We start from the raw sequence: 17,193 nt of genomic DNA, 5'->3' as shown, positions 1-17,193 counted from the left end.
TCGCTCGCTCGGCCGACGCTCTCTCTCAGTCGCCGGGCCCGAGAGCGGTATGTACGGTACTGCATTGACGATGCCGTTATGCTACATCTCCTCGCGCGACGCCCTGAAGCGCTCGCTCAGACGAGCCTCTCGCCGTCCGCCGAGTCGGCCGCCGCCGCCGACGCCGACGAGCCCTCGTCCTCGTTGCCAAACATCCTGCTGCCGTCGGCGACAGCGCGGTGCTCGTCGCTCATGTTGACGAGCTTGTCGTGCTTGACGTGCGACTCGAACAGGCCCTCGTTGCGCAGGCGCGACCGCTCGGCCATCTCCTCCTGGTGGTTGACGGCCTTCTTCTGCAGGCCCGTCCCGCTGCCCTCGCCAATGTTGCCGTGCGTGCGGATCGTCTTGACGCCGGCGTCGCCGTGCAGCGCGTCTGTGCGAGGAGAAGGGGGCGGGTCAGCGTCTTCCCCCGGGGTGCAGCAGCTTGCCCGAGCGCCCTGCGCTCGTCGCACGCAAACTGAGGGGAAGAGACAGAAGACGCACCCATGAGGCCCTCGGGCGCATCGTGGCTCGCCGTCGCGCCAACCGCCGCGTCGTGGTCGTCCCGGCCCGTCTCGCTCTCGCGGTTCGGGTATGCGACGTCGCTCACGACGCTCTTGATCGAGTCGAGGATGCCGCCGGACATGGTGAGATTCGAGAGGTGTGGGTGTGTGAGGTGGTGGGGCTGCGAGGGCGAGAGGGAGAGCGTGAGCCGGGCGAGAGGAAGAGGGAAGTGGGGACGAGGAGGACGAGGGCGAGACGCACTGTGTGGTGGACGTGTGCTGGGTTTGGGGTGCGGGCTTTCTTGTGAGTAGCTGAGGCTGGTGCAGAGCAAGCAGGAAGTGAGCCGGAACAGCGACCACGCCGTCGTTCGGCTCCTCGATGAGCGATGGTGGGGAGCTCGAGCGCGTCATGATTGTCCGCCCGGCCTCGCCACCCCTCTCTCGAGAAGCGCCGTCCGTTTAGCCTCGGACGCGCACACCCCACACTCTGTCTGCAGATCCCCCTCGCTCGAGCCGGAGAGAAAACCGCTTCTCATCGAGGAGGAAGAAGAAGAGGCTCGAGCGAGCGACGACGATCTTCTTCGCTAGCGAGGGCGACGTGCGAGCGCAACGAGCTGCTTCGTTACAGGAGAGGGACAACAAGGGGGTCTATAGAGGTATATGTGTGCGCGAGAGAGAGAGGGGGAGAGAGGAGGAGGAAGGGGAGGGAGGGGATCAACCGGCGAACGCCTTGTCGTCGAGCTCGACGCCGAACTCTGAGCGCGCCATTTCCTGCAGGTGCGACGAGTCAGTGTCACATTCACCGCCTTGAGCGGTACGCAGAGGAAGAGAGAGAAGAGGGACGAGGGAGAGAAAGAGGGACGCACCGTCACCTGCTTCTCGAGCAAGTCCTCCATGCGCTCGCCCTTGTTGCCCATGCGCTCCTGGACCCACGCGCGCATCCTCGTGAGGACGAACCCGACGTCGACAAAGACGAGGACGACGCGGAAGATGACGAGGCGCAGCTTCTCGACCGTGTAGGCGCGCAGGCCGAGCACGCGCAGCGACTGCGAGTGCTCCGGCGTCGACAGCGCGAGGCCGTCTGCCGCGCCGGCCGCAAAGATGTTGATGCGGTTTGACGGCGAGCCGACCGCCTGGTTGTTGCCCTGCATCATCCTCATCGCGCGGGTGATGAAGATGAGCGGGCGCGGGATGAGCTCCTCGCTCTCGAGCATCGTCTTGATGCGGTCCTTGAGGCCGGCCTGCTGCTCTTGACGCGCAATGGCGGCGCTCTTGCGCTCCTCGGGCGTCTGCTCCTCGGGCGGCGGCTTCTTGCGCAGGCGGTGCGGGCGCAGGAGCGTGAGCGACGCAAAGATGTCGCTGTTCTGGCGCCGGATGCCCCACGCGACGGCGATATCCTCGATCGTCTTGACGTCGCCGACAAACAGGCTGCGCCACAGGAGGCAGTACTGGTGGCGGAACTCCTCGGACATCTCGACGTACAGGCCGTGGTCGATGAGGACGACTTGCGGCTGCGACGGGTGCTTCGGGTTGGCGCGAACGAGGATGTTGCCCGGATGCGGGTCCGAGTGCACCTGCGGGCGCGAGATGAGGGTCGTGAGTTTTCGCCCGAGGCACCTCGAGAAGTGAAAGAGAGACGCACCCAGCCCCACCGGAACACCATGGCCGAGAACGCCTCGGTCGCCGTGTCCATGACCTGCTTGAGCGAGAAGCCGGCGGCGGCGATGCGCTCCTTGTCGGTGAGGCGACAGGCGTCGACAAAGCTGCGTGCGCTCGACATGGTCAGGGCTGCACGAGAGCGAGAGGAAGGACAGGAGAGGAGAGGGGACGCACTCGGCGGTCATGACGCTCTCGCCCGTCCACTGCCAGTTGACCTTTGGCACAGCGACTCGATCCCGCAGTCGAGGCTCGTCGGCGAGGTATCGTGCGGTGCGCTCGGCGTTGGTCGCCTCGGTCTTGAGGTTGACCTCCTTGCGCATCTGCTCCGAGACGTACTGGCTGATGAAGGCAACGGGCATGTCGAACAGGCGCTCGTACGTCCACAGGAGCGCTCGATAGCAGAACAGGTCGCTGCAAGAGAGGAGGAGGAGGTGTCAGTCAACGTCGCTGAGGGACGAGGGAAAGAGGTACGCACGCCTCCATCTGCTTCGGGATCGCCTCCCTGCGAATCTTGACAGCGACCCAGCCCTCGCCGTCGCGCCATGGTCGCCCGTCGACAGGCTTGAGGCGCGCGCGGTGGACCTGGGCGATCGAGGCCGACGCGAGCGGCTGGCGGTCGATGTACTCGAACGCGTCCTCGGGCTCGACGCCGAACTCGCCCTTGAAGACGCTCACGACCTCGGTCCAGGGGATGTTGGGCGCCGAGTCGAACACGCTGCCGAGGGCGTCGCGGTACGGCTTGGGGAGGATGGCGGCCTGGATGGCGAGCGCCTGTCCCAACTTGATGTACAAGCCTTTGTTGGTGTCGATGAGGGCGCCGAGGCGACGGGCGGTGCGCTCGTGGAGGGCGTCGATCTTGTCGGGCTGGCTCGTGTCAAAGTTGAGCTTGAAGTCGGCGGCGAGCGTGATGCCAAAGAGCGAGGTGCGCAGGCTGCGCGAGATGGCGTCGGCGTTGAACTGCTTGTCCCACGCGAGGACGCCGGCGACGCCGAGCCCGACTGTACCGACTGTGCGCAGCCGCCTCGTCGCCTTCGATCGCGGCTTGGCGGTGGTGCTGGCGAGCCGCGTGCGGATCGAGGAGGGCGGCGAGGGGGCGACGAGGCGAGGTGAGGGCAAGGCGGCGGCGGACCAGCGCGTCGCGGCTTGTCGACCGAGCATTCGAGTCGGCGGTTGCAGGCTTGACCGCTCAGCAGGAGCGGGCGGTAGCAGTGGTGGTGGAGAGCGAGAGCTTGCGTCGGCGGCCGGCTCACTGCTTCGAGCGATCGCAGCTCGGCTCTCCTCCTCTCGCTCACGCGGCGCCATTGCTGCTGGCCCAGTGCTCCCCGATGAGCCATGGCTCAGTCCGCACGCGAGCGCACCTGCGATCGGGGCCTCCTCGCTGTCGTATACGCTCGCGGCCGTGACGTTGTCATCACCGTCCGTCGACCGGTCTCGAGCAGGCTAAGTTACGCTGCTGCACCGGGGCCCTGGGCTCGGCGTGCCCTGCCTCCTCGGCCGTGCGCAAGGACGCTGGCGGCCGCGTGGAGACTCGGCCAAGCTGCCGGCCTGGTCGACCTCCACCTCCACCGCTCGACCTCGTTCCCCACCTCGACCTCCGTCCCTCGCCTCTTGCCTCTCTTCTCCTCACCTCCCGCAACCATGAACAAGCTCTTCGCTCCCGCTCCCGAGCCTCGCACCCCGCTTGGCCGCTACCGCGTCCTCGGGCCGCACTGCGGCCTGCGCGTCTCGCCTCTTCAGCTAGGTGCGTCCGCCCTCTCTCTCTCCCTCATCACCCTCACCAGCCTGTGAGCTGACCAGGCCTCTTTGTCCACAGGCGCCATGTCGATCGGTGAGGCGTGGGAGGAGTTCATGGGCAGCATGACCAAGGAGCAGAGCTTCAAGCTCCTCGACGCCTTCCTCGAGGCCGGCGGCAACATGATCGACACGGCCAACAACTATCGTCCGTCCTCCTTCCGCTCTGTGCCGTCCTCGCACCTTCCCTCTTGTCTGTGCGAGTCGACCAGAACTGACGACCTCGGGTCCCCGTCCTCCCCTGCTTCCTCCCTCCCTCCCTCCCTCTTTCACTCGCAGAGAACGAGGAGAGCGAGACGTGGATCGGCGAGTGGATGGCCTCGAGGAACGTGCGCGACCGCGTCGTCATCGCGACCAAGTTCACCACCAACTACAAGACGTACTCGCCCGACCTCGACCGCAACCAGGTCGTCCAGTACGGCGGCAACAACAAGCGCTCGCTCCACATGTCGGTCCGCGACAGCCTCAAGAAGCTCCAGGTCGACTTTATCGACATCCTGTACGTCCACTGGTGGGACTGGACCACCTCGATCAAGGAGATGATGGACAGCCTGCACATGCTCGTCGAGGCCGGCAAGGTCCTGTACTTGGGCGTCTCGGGTGCGCCCTGCTCCCTCCTCTTCTCGTACTCGTCGTGCGACGAGGCAACTAACTCGTTCGACGCCCCACGACCGACAGACACGCCGGCCTGGGTCGTCGCGGCCGCCAACCAGTACGCGCTCGACCACGGCAAGACGCCCTTTGTCATCTACCAGGGCAAGTGGAACGTCATGGTCCGAGACTTTGAGCGCGACATGTGCGTCCTCGCTCCCTCTTTGGCGGCCCTGCGCGCTCGAAGGACGTTCAACTGACCAACCTCGTCTCCTCGCCGTCCTCCCTCCCGCAGCATCCCCATGTGCCGCCAGTTCGGCCTCGCCCTCGCTCCCTGGGACGCCATCGCCTCGGGCCGGCTCCTGACGCAGAAGCAGCTCGACGAGCGCGCCGCTGCGGGCGAGCAGCTGCGTCGCGGTGGCAACGAGCGCTCGGACCTCGAGATCAAGTACGCCGAGTGCCTCGCCGAGGTCGCCGCCGAGCACGGCATCGAGTCGGTCACGGCCGTCGCTCTTGCCTGTACGTCGTCGGTTCTCCTCCCTGTCGCTCGCCCCGAACCCGAGACTGACACGCTCGTCCCTGCAGACCTCATGGCCAAGACGCCTCACGTCTTCCCGATCGTCGGCGGTCGCAAGGTCGAGGTGCGTCCTCTCTGTCTCTCTCTCCTCTCTCTCTCCCCTCCCTTGCCTGCCTCTCCTCCCTCGTGGCCCTCTCCTCGCGCTCGACCCTCGTCTCGCTCGTCGCCGGCCTCTGATCTCTCCCCCTCCCCCTCGTCGCGCTACAGCACCTCCACGACAACATCCAGTCGCTCTCGATCAAGCTCACGGACGCCCAGGTCGACAAGATCGACAGCGTCCAGCAGTTCGAGCACGGCTTCCCGCACAACTTCTGCGGAACCGACTCGAGCTTGCCGCCGTCGAAGCACCAGCCGTCGAACATGCTCCTCCCGTCGCAGGGGACTATCGACGTGCTGCCGGGCCCGAAGCCTTTCGGCAGGGCCTGAGCGCCGCGTCTCGACGAGGACAAAGAACCCTCTCGCGCTCTCTGCAACCCGGTATCTCTCTGTGTCTCTCGCCTTTCAGGCTGCGTCTCGAGAGAGGGATAGAGAGAGAACGACAAAGACTCAAGTGCACTAGAGAAGGAAGCTGCAAGATCTAGGCAAAGCGGATATGGCGAGGGACGAGAGGCCCGCCTCGCGAGGACTGGTACAGCGCCGAGCTCAGCTCAGGGTGACTCGGCGGGGGTCACGAGGCCGCTCCTCGCCTGCTTCCCGACGCTGCTCGACCCGCTTGCTCTACCGCCCTCCTCGCTCACCGCTGTCGCCGGCGGTGGCGGCGGCGCCACCGCCGCTGCCGCCTGCGCCTTCTTGTTGCGGTTGCGGGGCCCGCGCTCCTTGGTGATGGGCTTGAGGGCCCCGAGGCGGCACGGCGGGCCACCGGGCACCGAGCGCCAGAAGAGCGGGTTGCCGAACGCCGAGTAGTCGGCCGCCGAGAACGTCTCGAGCGTGCCGTCCGGGAGCGTGACGCACGACGCGAACGAGGTCGAGTCGAGGATGTTGAGGAGCTGGGCGGTCGAGGCACGGCGGAAGCCGTAGATCTGCGAGCGGAAGGAGCAGGTTGAGCGGCCGGGACGCGCAGGAGGGGAGGAGAGAGAGAGAGAAAGAGGGGGACGCACGTTGAGTTGGCGGATAAAGCTGCTCGTCACCGTGTGGCGGAAGAAGCGCTCGAGGATCTGGAGGAGGTGCGGCTTGGTGTGCGCGACGAGGAGGTACTGGCCCGACGAGTCCCACCGGACCCACGGCTCGAACTCGGGATGTTGGAGAAGGTACGACAGCTTGGAGATGAACGGCTGCAGGGGGAGGACCGAGAGTCAGTCACGCGTACGGTGAAGGAGTTAAAGGGAAAGGTGGGCGCACCGTGACGACCTCGCTCTCCTCCTCGTCGGTCGACGTGGGGGAGCCGGCAGCCGGGCCTTGCGACGGCGGCGGCGGCGGCGACGGCTTGTCGACCTGGACGTCCGTGTGCGGGTACTTGAGGGCGACAGGCACAGGAACGACTGGTGGCGGCGTCGTGCGGACGCGCTTGGCGCCGGGCCCGGCGCGCGAGATGAGGTCCTCGAGGTCCCACAGCTGGGGCGACAGCGGCGGGAGGACGTCGAGCGGCGGCGACGGCATCGACGACGACGGCTCGGGCACTGGGCCGAGGTAGGGCACCTCGAGCGCGTTCGGCGAGATGCCAAAGTCGAGGTAGTCGGCCCAAGACGACTCGTCGTTGGCGAGCGCCGACGAGACCGACCCGCCGACGCCGCCCGCCAGCTCGCTGAGGAACGCTGCGTCCTCGGCCGTCAGGTACGAGGGCGCAGAGCGCTTTGTCGAGGTCGAGGTGGACTCGAGCGAGTAGGCGTGGGCGGGAGGAGGCGGAGGAGGCGGTGGGGCGGGCGAGCACGAGCCGGCGCAACGCTGGTTCGGGTCGACGTCGTACGTCTGGAAGAGCGGGCAGCCTCCCGCCGTGTACGGGCAGGCGACGAGGGGCTCGGCGGCAGGCGCGGTGGTCATGGCTGGCGGCGGGGGAGCGGCGGCGGGGGGAAGCTGGGCGCTGCTGAGGGTTGATCGGCGCGAGGTCGGTGGCGAGTTGGTGCGGTGTGCGGCAGGCGAGGCTGGCAGTGCTCGGTGCAGGCGAGGGTCGAGGGTTGGTGTCGAGCGAGGAGAGGAGGAGGAGGAGGAGCGGAGAGCAGTCGGAGCAAGACGCGGCCGAGTCGCCTCGCTGCGCCCTGCGAGCTCAGCGAGTTGAGTCCCACGACCGGGCCCAAGGCCTCGGTGAAGAAGGTGCGGGAACGAGCACCATTCTCCAGGCTCGGTAGAGCGAGCCAACGTTGTCTGTCGCGCGGCACGCCGGCGGGGCGCCGCCGAGGCTTGTGCGGCGGTGCAGGCTCGCACGCAAGCTGTGCGCGTACGAGTCCGCACTGCTCTGTGAACGTGAGCCGCTGTGGGAGGAGCAGCCTTGCCAACCGGGCCGCTGCGGAGCCGGCAACGACGTGGCCGCAGCGGTCCTCGCACCCAATCGTCTGCTTGCCTCGCTCGCCGCTGTCTCCCTTCGTCCTCTACCGCTGTCGCGCTCCAACTCTCGCTTGAGCCGGCCCGATCTGCTCTCTCAGCCGACCCTCAGCTTGTCGTCCAGGCGCGCAACGATGCCGACCCTCGCCGCCCGCTGGCGCTCCCTTGGCTCGCACGACTGCCTCCAGCGCTCGTCGCACGGCCTTGCCGTCCACGGCGACCGAGCCTTCGTCTTTGGAGGAGAGCTCAAGCCTCGCACGCCCGTCGATGCCGCCGTCACGCTGCTCAACCTCGCCGGTGCGTCTTTCGTCCTCTCGTTCATTTCGAAATCGAGCGCACGAGAGACTGACGCCTTCCTCACCCTCCAGACGGCAAGACGAGCACGCTCACCGCGTCCGCGACCGACTCGAGCTGGCCAGCGTCACGTGTCGGCGCCACGTTCGTCGCGTGCGGCGGCAAGATCTACTCTTGGGGCGGGCGTGGCGGCAAGGCCATGGACCAGCTCGCCGACAACGCCGCCATCTGGGCCCTCTCGCCCGGCGCAGGAACGTGGGAGGAGCTCAGAACGACGGGCGACCTCCCCGAGCCGAGGAGCTTCCACACGATGGCAGCGCTCGAGGTTCGTTTCATCTTCCTTCGCGCCACTGTCCCTCTCGCTCCGAGTCCGACATTGACTCGATCGTCGTCGTCATGCCTCGCAGAACACGCCCTACCTGCACGCCGGCTGCCCCGCCTCGGGCCGCCTCGCGCAGCTGCACGCGCTCGACCTCGCGACCCTCACCTGGTCGCGCCTCGCCGACGCGCCCGAGCCCGGCCGTGGCGGCACGGTTCTCGCCGCGCTACCGAGCACGGGCAAGCTTGTGCGCTTTGGCGGCTTTGCCGGGCGCGAGCTCGACGGCCTCGACGTGTTTGACCCGGCGAGCGGGACTTGGACGTCGGTCGAGGCGGGCGTCGAGGGCGGCGGCGAGGGTCCAGCGAAGCGGTCGGTTCAGTCGCTCGTCGGGCTCGATGGGTCGCTCGAGTGGGAGGGCAAGAAGGTCGTCGCCGTCATGTCGATGGGCGAGCGCGAGGGGGCGCCGGCAGAGCTCGGTCACGACGGCGCAGGCTTCGTGCGTCTCGCTCTCTTTCTTCCTTCCCGATCCCTGGTCGACTCGTCTTGAGCGTTCACTGACTCTGGTTCCTCTCGCAGTTTCATTCGGACGCCTGGGCCCTCCTGCTCGACTCGGCGTCGCCGTCGTCGTACTCGTGGGCTCCCCTCGCGCTCTCATTCACCTCGAGCGAGACGCCCGAGGCTCGTGGTTGGCTCGCCTCGGCACACGCCGGCGGCAATACCGTCATCCTCCAGGGCGGCCTGAACGCACAGAACGAGCGTCTCAAGGACGCCTGGCTCCTCGAGGTTGTTGTCGAGTAGCTCGAGCGGGACAGGAGCAGGAGGAGGGCCGAGCGCGGGAGCTCTCACAGCAGTAGATATTTGTATCACTCGATCGTTCAGCATCGTTGGCGTTCCGCCTCGTCATGCATGTGCGCCGTCTCGAGCAACGCGAGAAAGTGCGAGTCCGAGTCTGCTCTTATCTGTCGCAGAGGCCGCTCGGTCTCCTGCTTCCCTGTCGGCGCGACGTGCCGGCTCTCCTGCGACGGTGTCACACTCGTCGCGAGCGGCCTTAGCTTGCGCAGAAAGCGGGCTCCTCGCGCTCGAACCCCTTCTCGACCTTCTCAAAGTCGGCTTCACGGCTCTCCCTCTCGATCTTGGAGCCGCGCAGGTAGCAGAACAGGCTCGTGCTCGCTGTGTTCCCACATTTTCAAACTCTTGGGCCAAAGGCGAGCGGGCGCCGAGTCGAAGCGAGTACGCCCACGCTCGAGGGCGGGAGTGCGAGCTGTCGAGCGAGCAAGGACGAGCAAGCACTCTCGACAGAGGCGGACGCAAAAGCTGGCAGGAAAGCGACGACGCAGGCCTTGGTTGCAACGACACGCAGAAAGAGAGAGAGAGGGGGGGCGAAAGGGACGAGGGAGAGACGAGGAGGCAAGGGCGGGCGTGTACAGAGGGTTGTGCAAGGGGTAGAGAAGAGGGGAGCGTACAGACGGCACTAGGTGACAGGGAGTACGGCGACGAGGAGGAAGGGCAGCAACAAGGGAGGGAGGGAGAGACGACACGGCGGACGAGTGGAACCCGAGATCCAGAGACGCCTTCCTCGACCTCAGTGCGCCGACACGGCGTCGACGCGCCTCGCCGCAGCGACGCCGCCATGGTGCACGGCGTCGACGTCCATCGGCGACGACGCAGCGCTGCCCGATGCCCAGCTCGCCGGCACGAGCGACGCCGCCGGAGCGCCGCCGGCACGCGCACGAGGGAGCGCGCCACGCCGCGTCGGCAGGGCGCGCACCTTGCGAGGCTCGCCGGGCGCCGAGCCGAGGCTCGACGAGATCGACGACGACGCCGAGTGGACGGACGACGGCGCAGCGACGCCCTCGGCGTCCGAGAGGTCGCCGGCGCCGTAGCCGGGGCCGGCGGCGGGCGCAGGCTGGCGGTACGCCATCGGCTGCGCGATGGGGAAGCCGCGGGCACGAACGTCCGAGGCCGAGGTCGACGCCGTCGCCGAGGCGTGCGACGAGTGCGAGTGCGCGTGGTGGTGGCTCGGGACCTGGCCGAGCACGGCTGCGGCCGACTGGCCCCGGCTGAGCGCCGAGCGGCCTGCTGCCGTGAGCGGGCCGTGCGCGCGAACGCCAGCGACGAGCTGGGACGCGGCCGAGTCGGCGACGACGGCGTACTCGGACGCCGAGCGCGACAGGCCCTGGCGCAGCGACTCGGCGGCGGCCGCGTCGACGGGCGACGGCTGAGGCGACGGCGACGGCGACAGGGTCGCGAGGCGCTCGGTCCACCGCTGAAAGTCCTCGGCGCGCAGGTGGAGCTGGAACTGGATGACCTTGAGGAACGCGCGCTCGTTCTTGTTGATCTCGCCGACGGCGAGGCCCGAGATCTTGGCCCACGCCCGGTTCGAGTAGTTGCGGTCCTGGAGGTACTTGCTCGCCGAGATGAGGGCCGCGAGGAACATGCGGCGACCGCACAGGACGGGCGAGTTCTGCGCCTCGACGAGCTCCGAGAAGCGCTCGCCGAGCTCGCTCGCGAGCGCCGAGGCGTGCACGGCGTGCGCGGCGTCGAGCTCGTCCGACGGCGACCGAGGCGGCGACGGGTACGACGACGACGAGGCGAGCGACGGCGACGCCGCACGGGCCCGGACCGCCTTGAGCTCCTGCTCGAGGCGGACGATCTCGGTGCGGCTCGCGTCGGCGCGAGCGACGGCGTCGCGGATCTCGCGACGCGACTTGTGCAGGTAGTAGAGGGCGAGCTGGAGGGTCGAGCACGAGGTGCGCGAGCGGCGAAGGACCTCCTTGACGAACCACTGGAGCGGAAGGACGCCCGGGTTGGACGCGGCGCTCAGCGACGACGGCGCAGGCGATGCCGACGACGCGGGCGACGACGGGCCCCAGATCGACTCGATGGCGAGGACGGACGCTCCTGGGAGGTGGGAGGGGAAAGAGTGAGTGACTCGGTCGGGCAACAGGGGAAGGCGGTCGTCGGCGACGGCGAGGAGAGCTCACCAACGAGGCTGGTGACGAAGCGATCCTTCTCGCCCGCAGGCTGCTGCTGCCGCTGCCCCGATGCCGTAGCCGCCTCACGACAAGGGCGCTCGAAGCCAGTCGAGGCGGCGGCGGCGACCGACGACGACGACGACGACGAGAGCGACGCGGCGCGCGCAAGCGCCTTGGCCGTCAAGTCGTCGCGCTTGACGAAAGCCGAGCGACCGGGGAGCGTCTCAACACGCAAGGGCCCCGCAACGGGCGGGAGCGGCGCGCTGCGAGCGAGCTCGTCGGCGCCCTCGGGCGACGACTCGGGCGTCGCGTAGCGCTCGCCGCCGTGCGCGCCGAACGACGGCTCGGGCGGTGCGGCGGACCACGCGGCGGTGCGGGCTGCGCGGCTGCCGAGACGACCGCTGTCGCCCACGGGGTACGGGCACGACTGCTGCGCCGGCGTAAGGGGCAGGTCGGCGACGCCGCTGTCGACTATCCAGTCGTTGACCGACGCGGTGCGGCGGCTCGACGACGCCGAGCGCGACGGGGGCGGGCGCTGCAGGCGCGAGGTGGACGAGGGGATGGCGGCGGCGGCGGCGGCGGCGGGGCGCGAGCGCTTGGCGTCGGGGACGTCGCGCTGCTGCGAGGTGTAGGAGCGCGAGCGGGCGAGGTAGAGGCGGGCGGCGTCGGAGAGGGGAGGGCCGTCGCACGCGTTGCGGGAGGAAGGGCGAGGAGGAGTGGGAAGAGAGGGAGGCATGGTTGGCGGTGAGGATGACGCTCGACGAGGCGGTGCACTCGAGGCTCGAAGGTGAGAGCGGGGCTAGGGCAGGTCGAGAGACGTTGCGGTCTGCAGTGGGGGATCGAGGGTCAGTGGGAGGGTCATCAGGGACGAGCGGCCACGGGGCCACCTGTTCGGGCGCCGAGTGGGGAGGGGACGAGGACAAGGCGACGCACAGCGAGGCTCGGGTTCGAGATCCGGGTGCGGTCGACTAGTCGAGAGGTCGGTGCGGGTGTGCTGAACGGCTTCGGGCTCTCAGGCGAGGACGAGAGGGCGTGAGAGCGGGACGAAGGCGGTGCTGGTGGCGACGGAGTAGGCGTGACCGGTGGCGGGTGAGGGACCTGGGACGTAACAGGCTGGCGAAGGCCTGCAAGAGGTTTCGAGTGGGGGTACGCTGGGCGTAGTGCGGTAGGCGTGGTGGACAATGTTGGGCGAGAGGTCGTGGTGGGTGGTCGGGTGGTGGTGGTGGCGACGGGGCTCGGGAGGTCGAGTCGAGGTCGGTGTGGGACGGCGGATGGTGACTGCGTTTAGCAGTGGAGCTGAATCGACTTGGCGGTGAACATGGTGGCGAGTAGGGACGAGTGGCGAGGCTGGGAGGAGGGCGCGAGGCCAGGAAGAACGCCGAGTCGACGAGTGCGGGGTCGACGGTGGCGGTGCGACTCGACGGCGAGCACTGTACTCGAGTCGACGACGGGGCCGAGGTGGTCGCAAGGACGAGCTGGACGAGTGCTGAGTGCGCCCACGGGACCAAGGGCGACGAGAGAGGTTGAGTCGACCACGGGTCCAAGTCAACCGATGCGAGTCTCGGCCGTTCGCAACGAGGGCGGGTCTGGTCGACGCTGTGGCGCAGCGACAGGGCTTCACGAGTCAGCGACGGGGTCCTGGCAGTGCGCCTGCAATGCTGAGAGGACTCACAGACGAGCACGGGCTGGAGGAAGGCGACCACGCGGTGCAGGTGGTGGTGCGGGGAGGTCGAGTCGGGCTGCCGGCGTTCGAGTCGACAGGCTGCTGCTCGAGCTGGTCCGGGAGGCTGCTCTGCTTGGTGGTCGAAAGCGTGCAGCCGCGTCGGGTAGTGCGAGGAGGAGAGCGAGCAGGAGGCGGTCAGGGAACGCCGAGTCGAGTGGGGATCCGACTCAAGTGGAAGCAGCTGCTCTCGCGCGAGATGGTGGCAGAGTCAATCCTTCGCGCAAGGCGCACAGTCGAGCACGGCATCGCAAAATGCAGCGCGCAAGTCGTTTCTAGAGAATGGCGGCAGTCCCAGCCTGCACCTCCTTCTTCCACCCCTGGATCCACTCCTCGCCGCGCTCGTCCTTGGGCACGCCCACCATCTCGAACGCCCACCCTTCCTTGAGCTCCCACCCGTCCGCCTGCTCGCCCTCCTTGACCTTGCCCGCCGCCGCCAACACCTTGCCGAGCGTCAACTTGGCCCCAATCTTGAGCACCCGCCCGCGCCGGGTCGCGAGGTACAGCTGCACGCTCTGCGGGTCCTGGTCCATCGACTCGAGCGCGTCGCCGAACGTCGCCTGCTCCGGGAACGCCATGATGAGGTCGCGCGTCGGCGGCGACGCGAGCGGCAGGAGGAGGAAGACGGGGAAGACGAGCGGCGTCTCGGGCGGCGCGGGCTGCCACGGCGCATAGTCGGCGGGCAGGGGCGACGGCGCGACGAGAGGGATCGAGGGGAGCGACGCGACGGGCATGATGTCGGGGTCGAAGTGTGGAGGCGTCACGTCGGTCGGGCAGTTGGCAAAGAGCGCCTTCTTGGCCGTTGGTCGAGGGAAGACGACGCCTCGTTGCTGCGACGTCGAGAGCGGTCAGTCCGAGAGCCCCTGACAGAGACATCGAGAGAGAGAGAGACAGAAGGCGCACCGTCAAGGCGAGGACGAGCGCCGCATCGCCGAGCGTTTTCCTCCGCTCCTTCTCGGCCTTCTCAGCCTCGCGCCTCCTGCGAGCCTCGACCTTCTTCTCGACCTCGTCGCGCCACTTCTTGCCAACGTCCTTGTCCTCCTCGCCGAGCTCCTTCTCGAGAAGCGCGAGCCGGCTCAACGCGTCGAGCGCCTCGGCGAGCTTGTCGAGCGCAGAGAGGGCGCGAGCGCTGCGCAGGAGCGCCTTCATCGTCGTACGGTGCGATGCGTCGGATGGCGGGTCCGGGTACGACGCGTTGGTCTGCGCGAGGACTTGCGAGCAGTCGCGTAGCGTCGCGCCGTTGTTGCCTGCGTCGTCGAGGAGCGGGTCAGACATGAGGAGGGCGAGAGGGAGAGGAAGGGCCGGCGCACCGAGTTCGAGGTTGGCGGCAGCACGGTTGCTCCACAGGGTGCGACGCTCCTCGATCGACAGGTCCTTGCCGACCTCGTCGAGCGCGCGCGTGTAGAAGCCAATAGCGTCGCGGAACTTGCGGCGCTTGAACAGGTCGTTGCCCTGGTTGCGAAAGTTCTCGGCGATCTCTGCGGGGGGTGCTCGACAGGGTCAGCTCGAGGACGGGAAAGGGACAGGGGCAGGGGCAGGGAGAGGTCGAGGGGACGCACCGGACGGGTCGCCGTCGTAGGCGAGAGCCTGGAGGGCGGCGAGGGTGTCGGACGGGTTGGTCTCGCCCTCCTTGATCTCGCGCTGCTTGGCGGTGCCGCCGAGCTCTTCTGGGAGGCTCTTCATGAAGAGTGGGACGGCATCAAACCCGGCGAGGATGTCGTCAGGGTTGGCTGGAGGTGGACTGCAGGAGGGGGGAGGTGGGAGAGGTGAGTTCAACACGGGCGGATTCGGTCACCATGCAGAAAGTTATAACGCACGCTGCGACTGCATCTTGGAGTGTCGCCATCCTGGCAGAGCGAGAGCGAGGCGAGAGAGATGAAGTGAGGTGACCCAGGTTCCGCAGAGCTGGCTCAGCCCTCGACCGCCTCGTTCACCACAGCACTACGCCTTGCTGGATGAGCTTGGCGAGGCTCAAGAGCGCTCTCGTGCGCCTCCCGTGCACCTGCAGCTTCTCGTCGAGGCCCCACCCTTTCGCCTCGCCTCGCCCCTCGACCTCGAGCGCGACCCTCGACGACCCGCTCCCCGACTGGCAGGACCTCGTCGCCGTCCCTCTCCAACCATCAACGACCTCGAAGAAGCACAAGGGCAAGAAGCGGCAGGCGGGCGAGGCGTCGGCGGGCCAGGGCACCTCCTCCCCCTCGTCGCGATCCAACCTGTCCCCCCTTCCAGCGCCGACCGCCGCACCGCCGCCCCAAATCAACCCCGCCAACCTCCGCCGACCGCCCAACGAGCGCACCCAGGTCTCGCCCTACCTCCCCCTCTTCACGCGCGAGCGCAACTTCCTCCTCTCGCACCTCCGCCTCGCCCTCTCGTCGCGCATCCCGACTCGCACCCGCTCGTCGCGCCCTATCCGCACCCGCAGGGCCACCAAGCGCCTCGTGTGGAACGCCGACGCCGCGTGGTACGCCCTCGCCCGCGTCCTGCGCTACCCGGACGACCTCCCCTCCCTCCCCCATTCGCACTTCCCGAGCTCGGCACGCGCACCGCCCTCGCCCTCGCATCCGCACGACGACCGCCCGACCGACTCGGGCTTCTTCACCGCCTCCCGTGTCGCGGCCCCGCCGAGCGCGACCGCCGAGCCTGTCGACGCGGCCGGGCGGCGCAAGGTCGTCCTCACGCTCCCCGAGCTGCGGCGCGCGTTCGCCGTCTTTGCCTCGGCGCGCCCGCGTACCCGCACCGGCCTGCATCGGCTTCTCGTCGTCGCCGAGCTCATCGCTCAGCAGGCACCGGGCGGCGCGGCAACGTCGTCGTCGTCGGCGGCGGCGGCAGGGGGTCCGGGCGTCGTCGACGGCGACGAGCCCGACGTCGGCCTGGAGCAGCTCCGCGGCGGCGGCGCAGGCCTGCGCGACAAGGACTGGCGCGCGCTCCTCCTCTTTGTCGGGGCATCGATGCGCGCGCCCCGTCACGCGCACGAGGTCAAGGACGCGCTCGACCTGTTCTCGTACTGGCTCAAGCTGCACGGCCCCGGCTCGGCCTCGTCTTCGGCGACTCGAGGTCGGCGTCCCACACGACGCGGCGAGCGCGATGTCGGCGACGAGGCGCAGCAGCAGCGCATGTACAACGCCGTCCTGTTCGTCGCCGGGCGGGCCAAGATGTGGGAGCTGTTCGAGCAGGTCCTGCGGCGCATGGGCGACGCCGGGCTCGAGCCCGACCTCGCCACCGTCGTCGAGATGATGCGCAAGGAGGACCGCCGAGGCGCGCCGGCGGCGGCGGCCTGGCGCACCTTCGAGGACGCGCTCGCGTCCCGGGCGGCGGGCGAGGGCGTCGACGCGCTGTGGGCGGCGATGGCGTGGGTCCTCGCGCGCCGGGGCCTGCTCGAGGACGCCATGCGCCTGTACGAGGCGATGCAGGCCGGCGTTCCCGTCGCGCTCGACTCGCTGCGCCCGCGCCAGGAGCTCGACCCGCTCGACGCCGCCGCCTCGCCGCCGTCGTCGACGCGACCAGGGCTCGTCGTTCAACCGCCTGAGCTCAACGACCGCGTGTGCACGGCGCTGCTAAAGGCGTTCGCGTACCGCGGCGACCTCGCCGGCGCGCTGCGCATCGTGCGCGACCTCGGCGTGAACCCGCACGGCGGCGTCTCGCCCTCGGTCCACCACTTTGCGCCCCTCTACCACGCGTTCGCGCACCACGGCGTAGCGCCTTTCTCGTCGGCGGGCGGCGGCGCCTCGTTCGACGTCAACCCGACAACCCTGCGCGGCGAGCACCTGCGCGCGCACGCCTTGCGCCGCGACGCCTCGCCGCTCGCCGCGCTCTCTCGATCTCGCGCACCTCGTTCTGCTGTCGATGCGAGCGGCGGCGCAGGCGCCAACCCGTTCACCCTCGACGCGCTCGACACCGTCCTCGCGACCTTCCTCGCCCTCCCCGCTCCCTCGTCGACGACGCACCCGACGCTCCCCTTCCTCGGCTCTCGCACGGCGCCGTCGTCCAAGGACCTGTGGTGGGTCCTCTTCGCGTTCGACAAGCTCTCGGGCGGCGACAGCGAGCTCGTCGTCGCCGTGCACGACGCGCTCGAGCGCAAGTTTCGCGACGAGCGCGCCGGATGGACTGGGTTCAGGGAGGACAAGCGGACGGCGAGGCTGGTCACGGCGCACCGGGACAAGGTGGACGAGAGGAGGAGGCGCTGGGAGGAGCTGCAGTAGCGGCGTCGCAACTCGGACTTCCTCGCGCTCGTCTCGACTTCTCCGTCGTTGCCGCATCTCTCGAACGCGTCT

At 68.7% G+C, this 17,193-nt stretch overlaps 8 protein-coding genes across 8 annotated transcripts; 3 read left to right on the top strand and 5 right to left on the bottom strand.

Moving 5' to 3' along the window:
• Window positions 1–116: 116 nt before the first annotated feature.
• Window positions 117–825, bottom strand: RHOBADRAFT_53663 (uncharacterized protein; the record flags this gene model as incomplete). Its single annotated transcript, XM_018416943.1, has 3 exons — window positions 117–412; window positions 523–703; window positions 784–825. Coding segments are annotated over 3 exons (518 nt in total), but the record flags the coding sequence as incomplete, so codon positions are not given.
• Window positions 826–1,126: 301 nt separating this feature from the next.
• Window positions 1,127–3,338, bottom strand: RHOBADRAFT_53662 (uncharacterized protein; the record flags this gene model as incomplete). Its single annotated transcript, XM_018416942.1, has 5 exons — window positions 1,127–1,292; window positions 1,388–2,095; window positions 2,164–2,284; window positions 2,355–2,591; window positions 2,656–3,338. 5 exons carry the CDS (start codon window positions 3,336–3,338, stop codon window positions 1,236–1,238), a joined length of 1,806 nt encoding a protein of 601 aa, XP_018270756.1. The 3' UTR covers window positions 1,127–1,235.
• Window positions 3,339–3,818: 480 nt separating this feature from the next.
• On the top strand, window positions 3,819–5,631 carry RHOBADRAFT_53661 (uncharacterized protein; the record flags this gene model as incomplete). The annotated part of the gene is made up of 7 exons (XM_018416941.1): window positions 3,819–3,921; window positions 3,994–4,119; window positions 4,251–4,571; window positions 4,650–4,767; window positions 4,858–5,081; window positions 5,148–5,203; window positions 5,347–5,631. The coding sequence occupies 7 exons, from the start codon at window positions 3,819–3,821 to the stop codon at window positions 5,563–5,565; spliced, it is 1,167 nt and encodes a 388-aa protein (XP_018270755.1). The 3' UTR covers window positions 5,566–5,631.
• A 31-nt stretch (window positions 5,632–5,662) lies between these two features.
• RHOBADRAFT_53660 (uncharacterized protein) lies at window positions 5,663–7,131 on the bottom strand (the record flags this gene model as incomplete). The annotated part of the gene is made up of 4 exons (XM_018416940.1): window positions 5,663–5,785; window positions 5,877–6,158; window positions 6,237–6,410; window positions 6,478–7,131. Coding segments are annotated over 4 exons (1,232 nt in total), but the record flags the coding sequence as incomplete, so codon positions are not given.
• A 617-nt stretch (window positions 7,132–7,748) lies between these two features.
• RHOBADRAFT_36629 (uncharacterized protein) lies at window positions 7,749–9,110 on the top strand (the record flags this gene model as incomplete). Its single annotated transcript, XM_018413372.1, has 4 exons — window positions 7,749–7,922; window positions 7,991–8,233; window positions 8,316–8,723; window positions 8,804–9,110. The coding sequence occupies 4 exons, from the start codon at window positions 7,749–7,751 to the stop codon at window positions 9,023–9,025; spliced, it is 1,047 nt and encodes a 348-aa protein (XP_018270753.1). The 3' UTR covers window positions 9,026–9,110.
• A 1,359-nt stretch (window positions 9,111–10,469) lies between these two features.
• RHOBADRAFT_7665 (uncharacterized protein) lies at window positions 10,470–10,688 on the bottom strand (the record flags this gene model as incomplete). Its single annotated transcript, XM_018419195.1, has 1 exon — window positions 10,470–10,688. A coding segment is annotated over one exon (219 nt), but the record flags the coding sequence as incomplete, so codon positions are not given.
• A 1,208-nt stretch (window positions 10,689–11,896) lies between these two features.
• On the bottom strand, window positions 11,897–14,768 carry RHOBADRAFT_53657 (uncharacterized protein; the record flags this gene model as incomplete). The annotated part of the gene is made up of 8 exons (XM_018416939.1): window positions 11,897–12,028; window positions 12,136–12,326; window positions 12,875–12,941; window positions 13,228–13,752; window positions 13,826–14,169; window positions 14,233–14,400; window positions 14,482–14,663; window positions 14,740–14,768. The coding sequence occupies 8 exons, from the start codon at window positions 14,766–14,768 to the stop codon at window positions 12,002–12,004; spliced, it is 1,533 nt and encodes a 510-aa protein (XP_018270751.1). The 3' UTR covers window positions 11,897–12,001.
• A 109-nt stretch (window positions 14,769–14,877) lies between these two features.
• Window positions 14,878–17,175, top strand: RHOBADRAFT_53656 (uncharacterized protein; the record flags this gene model as incomplete). Its single annotated transcript, XM_018416938.1, has 1 exon — window positions 14,878–17,175. The coding sequence occupies one exon, from the start codon at window positions 14,878–14,880 to the stop codon at window positions 17,119–17,121; it is 2,244 nt and encodes a 747-aa protein (XP_018270750.1). The 3' UTR covers window positions 17,122–17,175.
• Between the last annotated feature and the right edge of the window lie 18 nt (window positions 17,176–17,193).

Source organism: Rhodotorula graminis (assembly GCF_001329695.1).
Source record: "Rhodotorula graminis WP1 unplaced genomic scaffold RHOBAscaffold_7, whole genome shotgun sequence".
Lineage (NCBI taxonomy): Eukaryota > Fungi > Basidiomycota > Microbotryomycetes > Sporidiobolales > Sporidiobolaceae > Rhodotorula > Rhodotorula graminis.
This window is presented reverse-complemented; position numbering and strand designations above follow the sequence as displayed.